This window comes from Balaenoptera borealis (genome assembly GCF_965194805.1).
Source record: "Balaenoptera borealis genome assembly, chromosome: 19".
NCBI classification, from domain to species: Eukaryota; Metazoa; Chordata; class Mammalia; order Artiodactyla; family Balaenopteridae; genus Balaenoptera; species Balaenoptera borealis.
The window spans coordinates 3758831-3771342 of record NC_138878.1 but is presented as its reverse complement, the minus strand read 5'-3'; the positions used below and the strand labels follow the sequence as shown (position 1 = coordinate 3771342).

Below are 12512 nucleotides of genomic sequence, written 5' to 3'. Positions count from 1 at the left end.
CGGGGCCAAGGGCAGGTGATGATGCCACGTCCTTTTGCGCCATCGGGATGCTGGCATTTCCTCTCCCCCCTCCTGCAGCTCTGTTTTGTCTCATCCTCCCAGCCTTGGTCTTGACATAAATCAGCCGCAGACCATCAACAAACCCACCGTCACTCAGCCGCAGTATAAACCTGTGTGCCAGAAACCACAGTCCCGGTTGCTGTGTGTCTGCCGAGGCAGCGAGTACAGGAATCAGGTCCTGCTAGTATGCAGGGAGCGCCTACTGGGTGCCAGCGCTGTGGGGGCTCTGACTGACCGGCTGGGTGTCCTTGGGCAGCTGACTTGACTTCTGTGTGCCTCAGTTTCCTCCTACAACGTGGGAGTTAAGGTAGGGTTGTTGGGAGGATGAAACAGGCTACAGACAGCAGGTGCTTGGTGGATACCTAGCACATAGCAAGTGCTCAGTAAATCTAGGGTAGGCATTACGGGCCCATTTCCCAGAGGCAGAAACTGAGGTCCAAGCAGTTGTGACTTGCCTGTTACTCCTAGTTACGCCCACAGGCAAGTGGCACTCAGGATTCATTCCCACATCTGCTTTATTTAAGATCAGCAAGGCCAGCTTCCTGGAGTATATCTTGCGCCAACTTGGAGGAAAGAGACGATTCAGGGTGATCAGGAAAAGTGGGGGAGCCCATGCCCCAGATCCTGCCCCCATGAGTTTAGGGGCTCCGGGACTGCCTCTGGCTCTAAGTCAACAGCGGGCAAGGGGGCCTAGAAGGTGTCCCTGCCAGCTGGGGCCGAAACTGCCCAGAGGCCAGGTACGAAGGCCGAGGCCGTGAAGCCTTCCCCAGCACATACCCCTCCAGGCTCTGTGGGGTCCCCTGGCCACTGCACCCCTTTGGCTCTTGTTCCTGATGCTTATGCAGTCAGGTCATGAGATGAGCTGCCATTTCTTGAGCACCTACTATGTACCAAGTGCTTTAGCAGAAAGAACTCATCTAATCCCCTGCACCCTCCCTCTTGGAGGTAGACACTTGCTGTGTTATTAATCCATTTTGCAGAAGGGAAAACTGAGGCCCAGAGAGGTGAAGGCACTTTGCTAAGATCTCCCAGCTGGGGAGAGTGGCCAGGACCCAGTGCCTGGCCCCGTCCCACTACAGGGAGCCGGAGAGGTGGAGTCTGGCTGAGTGCCCAGGAGGGAGAGGGAAGCAGGCCCGGAAAAGCCAGCCAGCCACTCCCTGCTGGAGAGAGAAATCCTAGTGTCTCGTGCAGTGGCCTCTGGGCTGCTGTGTGCCCTCAAACTGGAACTTCCCTTGTTTTTTAAAATACGTCCTTTACAGGCTACCACATGGGTGAGCCTGGGAAACATTATGCTGAGTGAAAGAAGCCAGACACAGAGGGCTACATGGTGTAGGAGTCCATCTATATGAAATGTCCAGAAGAGACAAATCCATCGAGACAGAAGGGAGATGAGGGGTTGCCAGGGGCCGGGGGAGGATGAGGAGTGACTGCTAATGGGTACCGGGTAATGAGAATGTTCTAGACGGATTCTGGTGGTGGTTACACAACTCTATGACTATTCTCTAAGCCACTGAATCGTACACTTTAAATGGGCGAATTGTATGGTATACGAATTATATCTCAATAAAACAATTCTACAAAACAATAAAGCAGGAGTTCTCAAACTTGGGGAGCTCACGGACTAATACAATTTATAAAATAAACTGGGTACTGGCAACAGTGCTGCATGGTTTTCCCCTATGAAGCAGGGGTGCTGTATCTGCTCTCTGCCCCTCTCCATCCCCATCCCTACGTGCGAGTTTACCTGGAGTCAGTGTTCTCCAGAAATCACTCAGTTCCCGGGAGGAAGTGTAACAAGGCGAGATCTTATTAGGATATTCAGGGGTGGGCTGCAAATCCCTTTTATGGTAAAGAACCCTGGAAATTTCTCCCCTTTTTGCCTTTCTCTGTTAACTAACGCTTTAAACGTAGTGGCCCTGGTCCAGGGAAATAAAGGGGACAATAAAGTTTATCCTGCTTGCTCTGCGGGGGCCCCAGGGGCTCTCTGGGATGCTGTCAATTTCCAGGGTCCCCGGGGCAGGGAACAATGTATGTCCCAGACCCGGTCCTAATAGCACTTTAAATTAAGACAGGCCGTGAGCTTGGAACTCTTGGCTCTGGTAGAGAGAAGGCACAAGGAATATGTTGGTTCAAGGGTCTGCTTTTTATTAGTCAGGCATTGTTGTAAATTTGTCCTTGAAGGGTGAGGAAAGGCTGCTCTCTGCTTCCATGTGATGGTCTGGCTGAGAACCTTTGCCTCCACCTACGATGATGCTAGCATGAGATAATGCATATTCCCCACCCACATGTGTCTGGCAGCCTCGCCCATCCATTAACAGTGACTGAGCCCTCTCAGGAGTCCACTGGCAGCTGCCGACAAACGCCGGAGAAGGGGGTAAAAATCCTTTTACTTCCAACAAGAGTCAACATGGTGGGAACAGCTGGACCAGAGGAGGGAGGGTGTCTGGCACACGACGGTGCCAGGGAACATGTGTTTCTGGGCCAGGCCCTGTTCTAGAGCTTTGGGGTTTTATTAGTTATCGACTGCTGTGTAATAAAGGACTACACATAAGCAGCTCACAGCAAGGCACCTATCACCACACGCTCAGCGGGGGCCCCTGCTGCAGGTCAAGGCATCGGTGGGGCTTTGCTCTCACCTGGGAGATCGACTGGGGAAGGACCCACCTGCAAGTTCATTGTTGGCAGAATTCATTTGTCTGTGAACTCAGGGCTGTTATGAACATTTAGGTGCAAGTTTTTGTGTGGACGTCTGTTTTCGGTTCTCCGGGGTATCTACCTAGGAGTGGAATTGTTGGGTCCCATGATGACTCTGTTTAGACCTTGACGAACTGCCAGACCGTCTCCAAAGCAGCTGCACCAGTTTACAGTCCCACCAGCAATGTATGAGGGTTTGCATCGTGTTTCAACACTTAATAATCATGAGAGTGCAGCTTTTTTTTTCTTTTTTTTTTTTTTTGTGAGAGTGCAGCTTTTAAAAATGAATTCCCAGCTTCCTCTTAAAAGATCAGAACTGGCGTGATGGGGCTGGCTTCCTTCCATGTGGCCCCCACTGGTGCTGGGTGGGACTGATGCTGTCCCCCTACAGTCTCACCTACCAGTACCTTGTTTCCGGTTTACCCCCCTGCTCCCCGCAGAGATGTGTGTTTGAATCTCTTGTCCTTCCTGTACCCCCTCCCTTTTAACGCCTGCTCCCTTTGAAGGCCTAGTTCAAATTCCACCTGCTCCAGGAAGCCTGCCTGGATTTTTCCAGCCCTTGGGGAGTTCTCCTATTACCAAACTCCTATAGATCTTGTCATCTGCACCCCCTCCCACCCAGTAGTATTCTCTTTTGCCATCTGCTGTTTTCTACTTAAAAGCCATGTTCCCTGGATGCTTTGTAACAGCAGAATCCTCTCGCAGCTGCTTGAGTTCACATCCCGACACCTCCACTTACTGTGGGGACTCAGGCCACTTTGTCTCTTCGTGTTTCCATGTTTTTGTTCGAGACAGGACCGTTGGGAGGATTAACCGTAGCACATAGTAGGTGCTCAGTAAACGGCATCCTCATGCCCACAAGCTCTCCATCCAGGGAGCCATCCCCACCCCCACGAGGCATCCCCCGGCCACTTTCCCCAGCAGGACCCTGGTCCCCCAGCTCCAGGAGGACAAGCAGTAGGTGGGCCTCTGCTTTCCACCAGCGCATGGGCAGGGTCAAGGCCAGGGCACAGTGCCACCCTCCTCCACTCCCTGCCAGCCAGGGGGTTGCAAGAATGCTGCCTGGTTTGATGAGGTGCCATCCCATAGACAGTCCCTGGGGTTGGCTGGACTAACAGGGGGACACAGCAGCCCTACGTCTGGCAGAGTTTCCCGAAGTGATGTTGGCAAGGTTGCCAGAGCAGCTAAAAGCCTGCGGGGCGGGGTCTGCAGAGGGGCTCCAGGCTCCCCGCCGTACTGAGGGGCCCCCGGCCCTAAGCGAGCCAGCGAGTGAATGAAGTGTGCTGGGCCCAGGCGCCGCCCTCTCCTGGCTCCAGCCTAAGCCGCCAGCACCCCTGTGGGATTTGCGGGGGCTGCAGTCTGGGCAGTGTCACCATATGGATCCCATAAATTAAAGCGTTCCCGGAAACAAACGGTAAATTTATCCGTCTCTCGCATGTGGAGCTGCTGGAGCCTGGATGGAGCGCCATCCGTCTCTCTCCGGTGCTTTGGTTTTATAGCCCTAATCCCTGGAAAAACAGGGTCAACCTGAAGTTGCTTTTCGACAACCATGCGGCCCTGAAGCTCGTAATCGGGGCGTGGGGCGTCGCCAGTCCCCGGGACCGGCCCCCAGGGAACTGCTGCTTTTCAGACCGTGGAACCCTGGCAGGGGCTTCCCCATGACCTGGAGCCCAGGGTGCTCAGCTGGGTTGACCCTGCCTTGGCAGCTGTGTGACCTCAGGCTCCCACTACCCCTCTCTGAGCCTCAGTTTCCCCAACTGTGGAAAGGGGGTGGGGTGACCGGGTTAGTCACATTCATAGAGACAGAAAGTAGGGCGGTGGGTGCCAGGGGCTGGGGGAGGGAGTACGGAGCGTTAGTGTTTAATGGGTATGGAATTTCCATTTGGGTTGATGAGAAAGTTCTGGAAATGGATCCAGGGGATGGTTGCACATTGTGTTTGGACTTCATGCCACTGAGTTGTACCCTTAAAAATGGTCAAGATGGTAATGTATATTTTAGTACAATTGTTTTTGAATACAGAAAAAGCGGGGGAGATGACTGTCCTGTGGGGTGACCTGAAGATTAACTAGGTTAATGATTATAGCTGCAGCTAACTCGTAGGTAGTTACTGCAAACTTCCGTGCCGAGAATAGGGGCTTGGGCAGTGATGGGACCTGGGAGTGGATCCTCAGTGCCCACCAGGCTGCTGGGCAGGTTTGCTGGGCGAGGAAGTCACTGGTACTGACTTCACACTGGCAATCTGGGGACCAGCTCTGCTGCTGTCTCGAGCCAGCCACGCTGAGTCCCTAATGACAAAGCCAGGCCATCATGGGGGAGGGGTGGTACCCAGCGGCCCAGGGGGCCCACCCCTTGGGCACCTCCTGGCAGGCGTGACCAAGACTCACCATGTCCTCCCCTCCCCCGTCCTTCCAGGTCACCTCTGCATCTCTCGAGGCATCGACGGCCGTCCACCCTCCCTCCCGGGAGCCCGAGTCTCGGCCAGGCGCCCCAGCGGAGAGCCTGCCCAGGGGCCCCAGGACCGCCCAGGAGCAGGGGCCAGCCCGGTGTCAGCAGAGCAGCCTGGACGGGGCCGGACCAGACCTCACGGGCACAGGTAGGTGCCAGCTTTTTACTGTCTCTGAGTACTGGAGCGGATCAGGCTGCCCTCGGCGGCGAGGGAGCGCCCAAAGAAAGTTCCGGCGCAGACTCCCACCCCGCGGTCGCCACATTCTAGGGGAAAGCCAGGAGGCTGGGTCTCCCTGACTTGAGTCTGATTTTCTTCCCCTGCTTCTTAACACTCTCTCATGGTTGATTCACAAATGGCCTTTGTTGGGTTGTTGTTTTTTTTTTATCTCTACGTTCCATTGTGTTCACTCGTTCATTTAAAAATAACTTAATGGATCCCCATGAACCACCACCCAACCCAGCCCTAGGACGCTCCATCTAGCTGGATGCTCCGGCGCCCCCGAGGGACCTGCCAGGTCCCATTTGCTTTTTCCGTCGCACCTGTGTTTGCCTGAATCGCCGGTGTCCTGGGGGTGTGAGCTTTGTCTTCTGGGCCCGGCTCAGCGCTGCAAGGTCCTTCTGTTGTCACAGCTGCCGCAGTGCTTGGTTTCACCGTCGTGTGCCACGGGGTGGTGGGCCCGCCTGGTGCGTGTGCCTGCGCTCCCTCCCGCCCTGTGGATGCGCCACACGTGTTCCGGCACGTGGCTCTCGGCGTCACCTCATTTAGGCCAGAGGGAACAAGGGTGTCCAGCCGGGGAAGGTGCTGACCGGCCTTCTCCTGCGTGGGCGTTCACTCCCACCCCCTCCAGCCTTGGAGACCCCGTCCGCGCATCTCGGCCCCGTCGGACACGTCACTTTCCCCAGTGGCGGAGAGGCAGCTCCCTCATGGGTTGTTGGGCCTGAGTGTGGAGTCCCGAGGTGTTTATCGTGGGGCACATGGGCCCTGGGCTGGGAACAGTGAGTGGACACCTGCGTTCTTACCTAGGGAGGGTCGTGGAGCAGCCCCTTAGGCCAAGACCCCTCAGAGTGAGTCCCTGTGTGTGTCCTGCCCCCAGGAGGACTGAGTCTCAAGACCGCCCCCCGGCCCAGGCCTCCCTGTTGCTGGGCCACTGCGGGGGCAGCTGGCGGAAAACACTGCTTGTTAGTGAGAGGGCCGGAGCGGGCAGGTTGGGGGAGGCGGCGCGTGGTCATCTGGGCATCCATCTCCAGGACAACCCCAGTACCCACCTTTCTCTCTGCGACGTGGACTCGGCGAGGCAAGGGGCTGGCTGACCAGGGGCTGATGGGCCACCAAGCCCTCTGAGGGGCTTCCAGACCCTGGCTGATGGGGACGGAGTGTCAGGCAGCAAAGGGGACATGCAGGTGGTGGGCAGGGAGGCCCCCAGCATTCTCTGAGTCTGGGACAAGTGTCTTCTTGCAGTGTGCCTCAGTTGCCTCATCTGAGGAATGGGAAGGAAGGCCAATGGGAGTGCTTGGCTCGCGGGCAGGTGTGAGAATTAAAGTAACCAGGACAGGAGCGCACTCAGTGCAGGTCCTGGCCCCCCGCCCCCATGAGAGCCTCAGCTCTGGGTAATAACCTGCAAAACCGTGACCCTCGGGGACCCTCCCCTCCCCCGGTTGGCACGCACGAGGCCCTGCCCCCTGCCCTGGGGCCGCCCGGGGCAGGGCAGGGGCACAAGACCCACGTCTGCCAGCTGCTCTCTGTCAGGCTGTGGCCCTGCCTGGGGGGGAATGGGGGGGCCCAGCTCACAGCTGGAGACCCGCCAGGAGCACCATCCCATAGTCAACCCCTCCCGGGGAGGCCGCTGCTGCTGCTACTTGGAAACGTGACAGTGACTAATGGTTTATTACACACCTGCCACCTCTCATTGGGCAGGCGCGCACAGCCCCCGGGCCCAGCTGTGCACTGCCAGCTGGACGGCGGGGCGGGCGCAGGGGGCGAGCACTTATAGACACGTGGACACACAGGCGCAGGGACACGCGGGGACAAGCGCACACCTGGCAGACGCACCAGACATGAGGGTACATGTGCAGAGACACAGAGACGCATACAGAGACACACACACACAGGCACTAGACGCTCTTACACGTGCACATAAGGACACATCGCAGACACACACCTGGGAACGCATATCCGTATGCACACGTGTCCCCCCACACACACAGCCCTGTCACTCCCTCTCCCCAGAGCTCTGAGCCCCTCCCCGTCTCCCCGCTGTCTCTCCCGCTCCCTGTATGGTGGCATCCACCCCAGTGCTGCCTTTCCCAGAGGACGGGGTGGCCGTGGGCACGTCGGGGGCTGCATCTGTTGCCTTGTGGGGGGGGGGGACAGCTTTCCATTGCCATCCGTTTCTGAGCCCCAGTTCCCTGCAGACATCTCGGGTGTGGGGACAGCAGCCTTCTCCAGGGGAAGGAAGCTGTCACACCGGCAGCCCTGGTGCCGGGCTGGGGGGCTGGGCCACGTGCCCCCAGGGATATGCACGGCCAATCTGCCTCGGTTTCTCCCAGAGCAGGAGGTTGTGTGGTCCTCAGGCGCCGCACTGGGAGGGCCCACCTGGGGAGTGGTCACTTGCTGGCTGCAGGGGGAAGGGCTTCAGGGGAAGCGGGGACCCCACGGCTGGCATCCCTCTGGCGGGCCAGGCACGGACCTTGGACTGACCAAGCTGGTGGGGGAAGGGTACCATCCAAACCTCACCACGAGGCAGCCTTCCCTGGTAGGCGGCAAGCCCCCAGGCCCAGCTCTTTCCAATATTCTTAAGCCTTTAGTCAAAGGGAGGTCTATTTCTCATGTGCCACTCGCAGGCGGTATAAAATCCAGCGAGAGGACACTTGTAATTCATCACCAGCTGGTGGGGACAGGCGTTCCTGAACAATGATCTCTGTGCCGTCGCAGGCTCCTTGGGAGAGAAGCAGCACCATCTGGTGATAAGTGAGGGTGTGGCTGGTGTCCTAGACCCAAGTCCAAGTTTCCAAGTCTCAGAGCTGCCACTTCCTGGCCATGGAGCCTCTGCAAGGTTCAGAATCTTCCGAAAGCTTAGCTGCTCCAGCTGCTGAGTAGGCGTGAAACTGTAACAGTGCAATCTTCTTTGTAGCATAGTATGGGTGACACGGGAGGAACACCAAGGGGGCACCCGGGCTTCAGGGCAAGGCTGTGCAGGCTGCACACGGCACCATTCCAGGGGGCGCCATTCCTCTCGTCGCCTCTGTGCACGTGCTCCCCGCCTGGCCGTCGGGGCCGCCGTGTTGCACTGCTGAGCGGTGGCCCTGTGGTTCTGCCGCACGGGCGCCGGGTGTCCTTTCTGAGCTGTGCAACAGGTTCTGAAATGGTAAATAATATAGAGCTAGTGGGAGCCACAGACCCCACTGATGGCTTTGGGATGGGGTCACACAAAGCCAGGCAGAGACTGACTCTCCCATCACGGCTGTGTTCCTGGGCGCCTCTCTTTCTCCGCTGCCATGTTGGAGTGCTGGGCCGGGCCAGCCCTGTTGGGAGGTGGCCTGTGGGTTCCTTCTGTCCTAATAGCCGCTGACCTGCTCCCACCCAGAAAGCCTCCATTCTCATTTGTACTTATTCCAGGTTTTGGGGGACCACTGGTCCAGCGAGGAGGGGAGAGGAGGAGCGGGTGGGGGTAGGAGCCAATATGGGAGACACCGTGCACCTTCTATCTGCCTTCTGGGCTGGCCCAGAAGATCCCTCCCTTCACCTGCTCCTGTCACCACCACGGCAGTGGCTGCCTTGGAAGAGTTCGGGGTTAGTTCCTGCTGCTGCTATAACAGGTCATCACCTGTTAAAACAATACATATTTAGTATCTTACACTCTGGAGGCCGGAAGTCCAATATGGGTCTCACTAGGCTAAAATCAAGATGTGGGCAGGGCTGCGTTCTCTCTGGAGACTGTTGGGCAGAATCAAGTTTTCCAGCTTCTGGACGTTGCCCACATGCCTTGGCTCATGGCTCCCTCCTCCACCTTCAAAGCCAGGAACCTTGCATCTCTCTGCCCTGCTTCTGTGGTCACAGCTCCTCTGACTCTGTCCTGCCCCCTTCCTCCACATATAAAGACCTATGATTACAGGGGCCCACTGGACAATCCAAGGTACCCTGTCATCTCAAGGTCAGCTGATTAGCAAACTTCTTTCCCCTTTGCTGTGTGAGGGAGCGTACTCACAGGTTCCAGGGATTAGGACATGGATGTCTTTAAAGGCCACTATCCTGCTGACCATTTTAAAGTCCCTTATAAAATCAGTTTATTAGTCAGGGCAACCATTGACGGGTGTTGTACAGGTAACCCCGAGCCCATTGTGGGTGACACAGGGTCCCAGGTTCCCTTTAGCTCGTGGCTTCCAGAGTTTCCTGGTTCCATCACCAGCAGACACGGAGAAGAGAACACGAGAAAGCCACTGGACATTGACCCTTGGCCTTGAGGTGACCCATGCCGTCCCATTGGCCCCAAAGATGGAAGGGAGCTGGGCAGTGACAGCTGTCCACTGCAGCAGGGCCCGGGCATGGTGGAGAGTCAGCTGGCCATCTCTGCCCCAGCTGCCCATCCCCCTGGGCGGTTCATCCACGGCTCCATGAGCTCCAAGAACATGGGTCTGAGTCTGCCCTGCTGCACCTGGATACCCTCCCCTGGTCCCTGTGTGCTTTGGGGGAAGGGTTGGGCGTCCTCATCCCCTGGCAGGTGTGGGAACGTGAGGCCCAGCCCCTTGGCTCCCTGCAAAAGACTAGCTTCCCCTCCAGGGCTCCCCTGGACCAGGCTGGGGCTTTACCTGGAGTGGCCTTTGCTTGCTTCCTCTGCTTCCTTATCCTGTCCCATCCCTGCTCCCTGGGTGCTGTGCCTTATAAATCACTCTCACACACATCTTTGTCTGCTTCTGACAAACCACCTGGGATGGCACATTTCCCAGGGCCGTCCTCTCAGCCTTGTCTGCAAGCAACACGGCACATGCGTGCACCGGCCCCCAGTGTAACCGGCCTCTGCCCGGGCTCCCAAGCCCGATGGATATGGGGGAATTTACCGCAGGTGCTGTGGCTCAGCCAGCTCTGCCGGGAAGGGCACCCCAGGAGCAAGCTAAGAGCACGGAGAACAAGGCAGCTTCCCAGGAGCTGAGCCCCTCAGGCCCAGGCTGAGTTCTTGGAGCCTGGGGGCCGCGCCTGGAAGATGTAACCTGAGAGCCATGAGGACATAGCAGTAAGAGTTGCCTGGACCTTGAACGATCGTAGGTACCAATGTCCGTCCTGGGGCTACTTGGGTTTTTCCTCCTCTTTTCCTTTCTAGCCATGTGTGTAAATCAAATCCGTGTTTGCTGGGCGTGGACATCTTCTAAGCTTTCGGATCCAGACTGGCACTCCCTCAATTCAAATCCTGCCTCAGCTCCTTCCAAGCTTCTGGTTTTAGGCAGACAACCTCTCTGTGCCTTGGTTTCCCACTCAATTGCTGTGGGATCCAGGAGTCGATCCACATCCATCGCTGAGCCCCGTGCCTGGCACTCAGGGACACAGGAGCTGGCCCTGGCCCTGCGAGGAGAGCGAGCTGGTGACCACCAGGGCCCTGGCCCTGCGCGGCTTTTGTCTCTCCTTTGTTGGGAGAATGGGCTCCCGGCCAGCGGGGTTGGACCTCCGTGGCCAGGAAGGCAGGGCCTCCACTTGGGTACTGGCTCAGGCCCCGAGACGTCCTTGGCAGGTCTCACCTGGAGCGCTGCTGGTGCTGAGTGCTTTGGCGGGTGGCGCTGGGTGGACTCTTGTGCCCCGAGGCCAAGCGGCAGCTGCTCAGAAGACACAGGGGCCGGGCTTGGCTGCAGCTCATGCTGGCTTGATGGAAAGGGGCTTTGTGCAGTGGAAGTGTCTCCGTGCTCCCGTCACCCCCTCTCTTCCCTTGTACATCTCCAGCCAAGCTGGGATCCAAAGTCTGTTTTTTCTCCAACTAGCGACTGTTTATCTTCTTGGGAACTTCTTGTAACGCCAGGAGCACGGAGCTTGCAAGTCTGGGCAGGAGGTGGAGAAGCCCGGGCAGCTCCAGAAGCTCCAGGCTTGTAAGTCGATCTCTCCCCAGGAGCCTCTGAATATTTAGCGGGACTCGCCGTGCTGGGCCTGAAGCCCCTTCCCTCCTCTCTCCTCCGGTTGCCAGGGTCTGGTCCCTTGGCTGGTGTGTGGCTCTGTGTGTTTGTCTGACTGATTCAGGTGTCCATGACATGAAAAAGAAAAGAGAACTTGGGCAATTTAAGAAAACGATAAACTGAGGGTCGACTTCAGCGAAGTTCAAAATGGCACAAAGATAAAAGCAGCTCTTTAGACCTGGCAAAATGGCTGTCAAGTGGGTCTGTTTGCCCCGAACTCTTAATTTCTTTCCATTAAGTTTGTGATTAAGACTTCAGGTAGGGGGATTCCCTGGCGGTCTAGTGGTTAGGACTCAGCGCTTCCACTGCAGGGGGCACAGGCTTGATCCCTGGTCGGTGAACTAGGATCCCGCATGCCAAAAAAATAAATAAAATACAATAAAATTAAAATTTCATGTAGAAAAAAAGAGATCAGCTGAGCCATAGAAATGACTGTTCCGGGTCTCAGGATGGGGTGTCCCGGGGGCAGTGTTCGGGACCCCAGGGAGTAAAGCCAGCACAGACCACCCCTCCAAGGGCTACTGCACTTGGGGCCCACCTGTCTGCCATCTCTGCCGTGGCCTCCACCCACCCACCACCCTGCTTTCCCCTTGACCGGGTTTAAGCTGGTAGATAAGCTGGCACTCGGGGAACCTTGGCTCTCCTGGTTTAGCACCATATGGATTTAACTGGCTAGAGAAGCATCATTTGTAAGACTCTCCCTGTGTCCACACCACCTCTCACCTATAACCTTCTATTTAGAGCAGAAACCATTTGACATTGGGCATCTCCCAGAAGACCTTTGCTTGCGTCTTCACCATGGTTGCCTGTTGACACATCTGTCTCCACCACTACACGGCCGTTCACGTGGGGGCATTTGTTCACAAATATTTGTTGAGCACCTACTATGTGCCAAAGACTGTGCTAGGCAGCGTGTGTGATGCCAGGTGGTGACAGGTGCCATGAAGCAAAATAGGGTCGGAGAACACAGAGATGAGAATTGTGACTGTAGGCGGGTTGGTCCCAGAGGCCTTGCTGAGGAGGTGGCATTAGGCAGAGAGTTCCAGGCCAGGGGAAACGCAAGTGCAAAGGCTCTGAGGCAGCCCTGCCCTCTCCATGAAGGCAGGGACCATATTTTACTATCGTCTTTATCTTTCCAGCACCTGGCCCAGTGCACATA

General features: G+C 56.8%; 1 protein-coding gene across 5 annotated transcripts in view; it reads left to right on the top strand.

Moving 5' to 3' along the window:
- Window positions 1-12512, top strand: part of GSE1 (Gse1 coiled-coil protein) — a 421270-nt gene that overhangs the window by 152221 nt on the left and 256537 nt on the right. For all 5 annotated transcript variants that reach the window (XR_014237434.1, XM_082366844.1, XM_082366845.1 and 2 more), the window contains exon 2: window positions 5168-5348. Coding sequence is in view for 4 of the 5 variants with exons in the window: in XM_082366844.1 (XP_082222970.1) it covers window positions 5168-5348 (181 nt within the window). In the remaining variant the exon portion in view is untranslated. The remainder of the gene's footprint in view (window positions 1-5167; window positions 5349-12512) is intronic.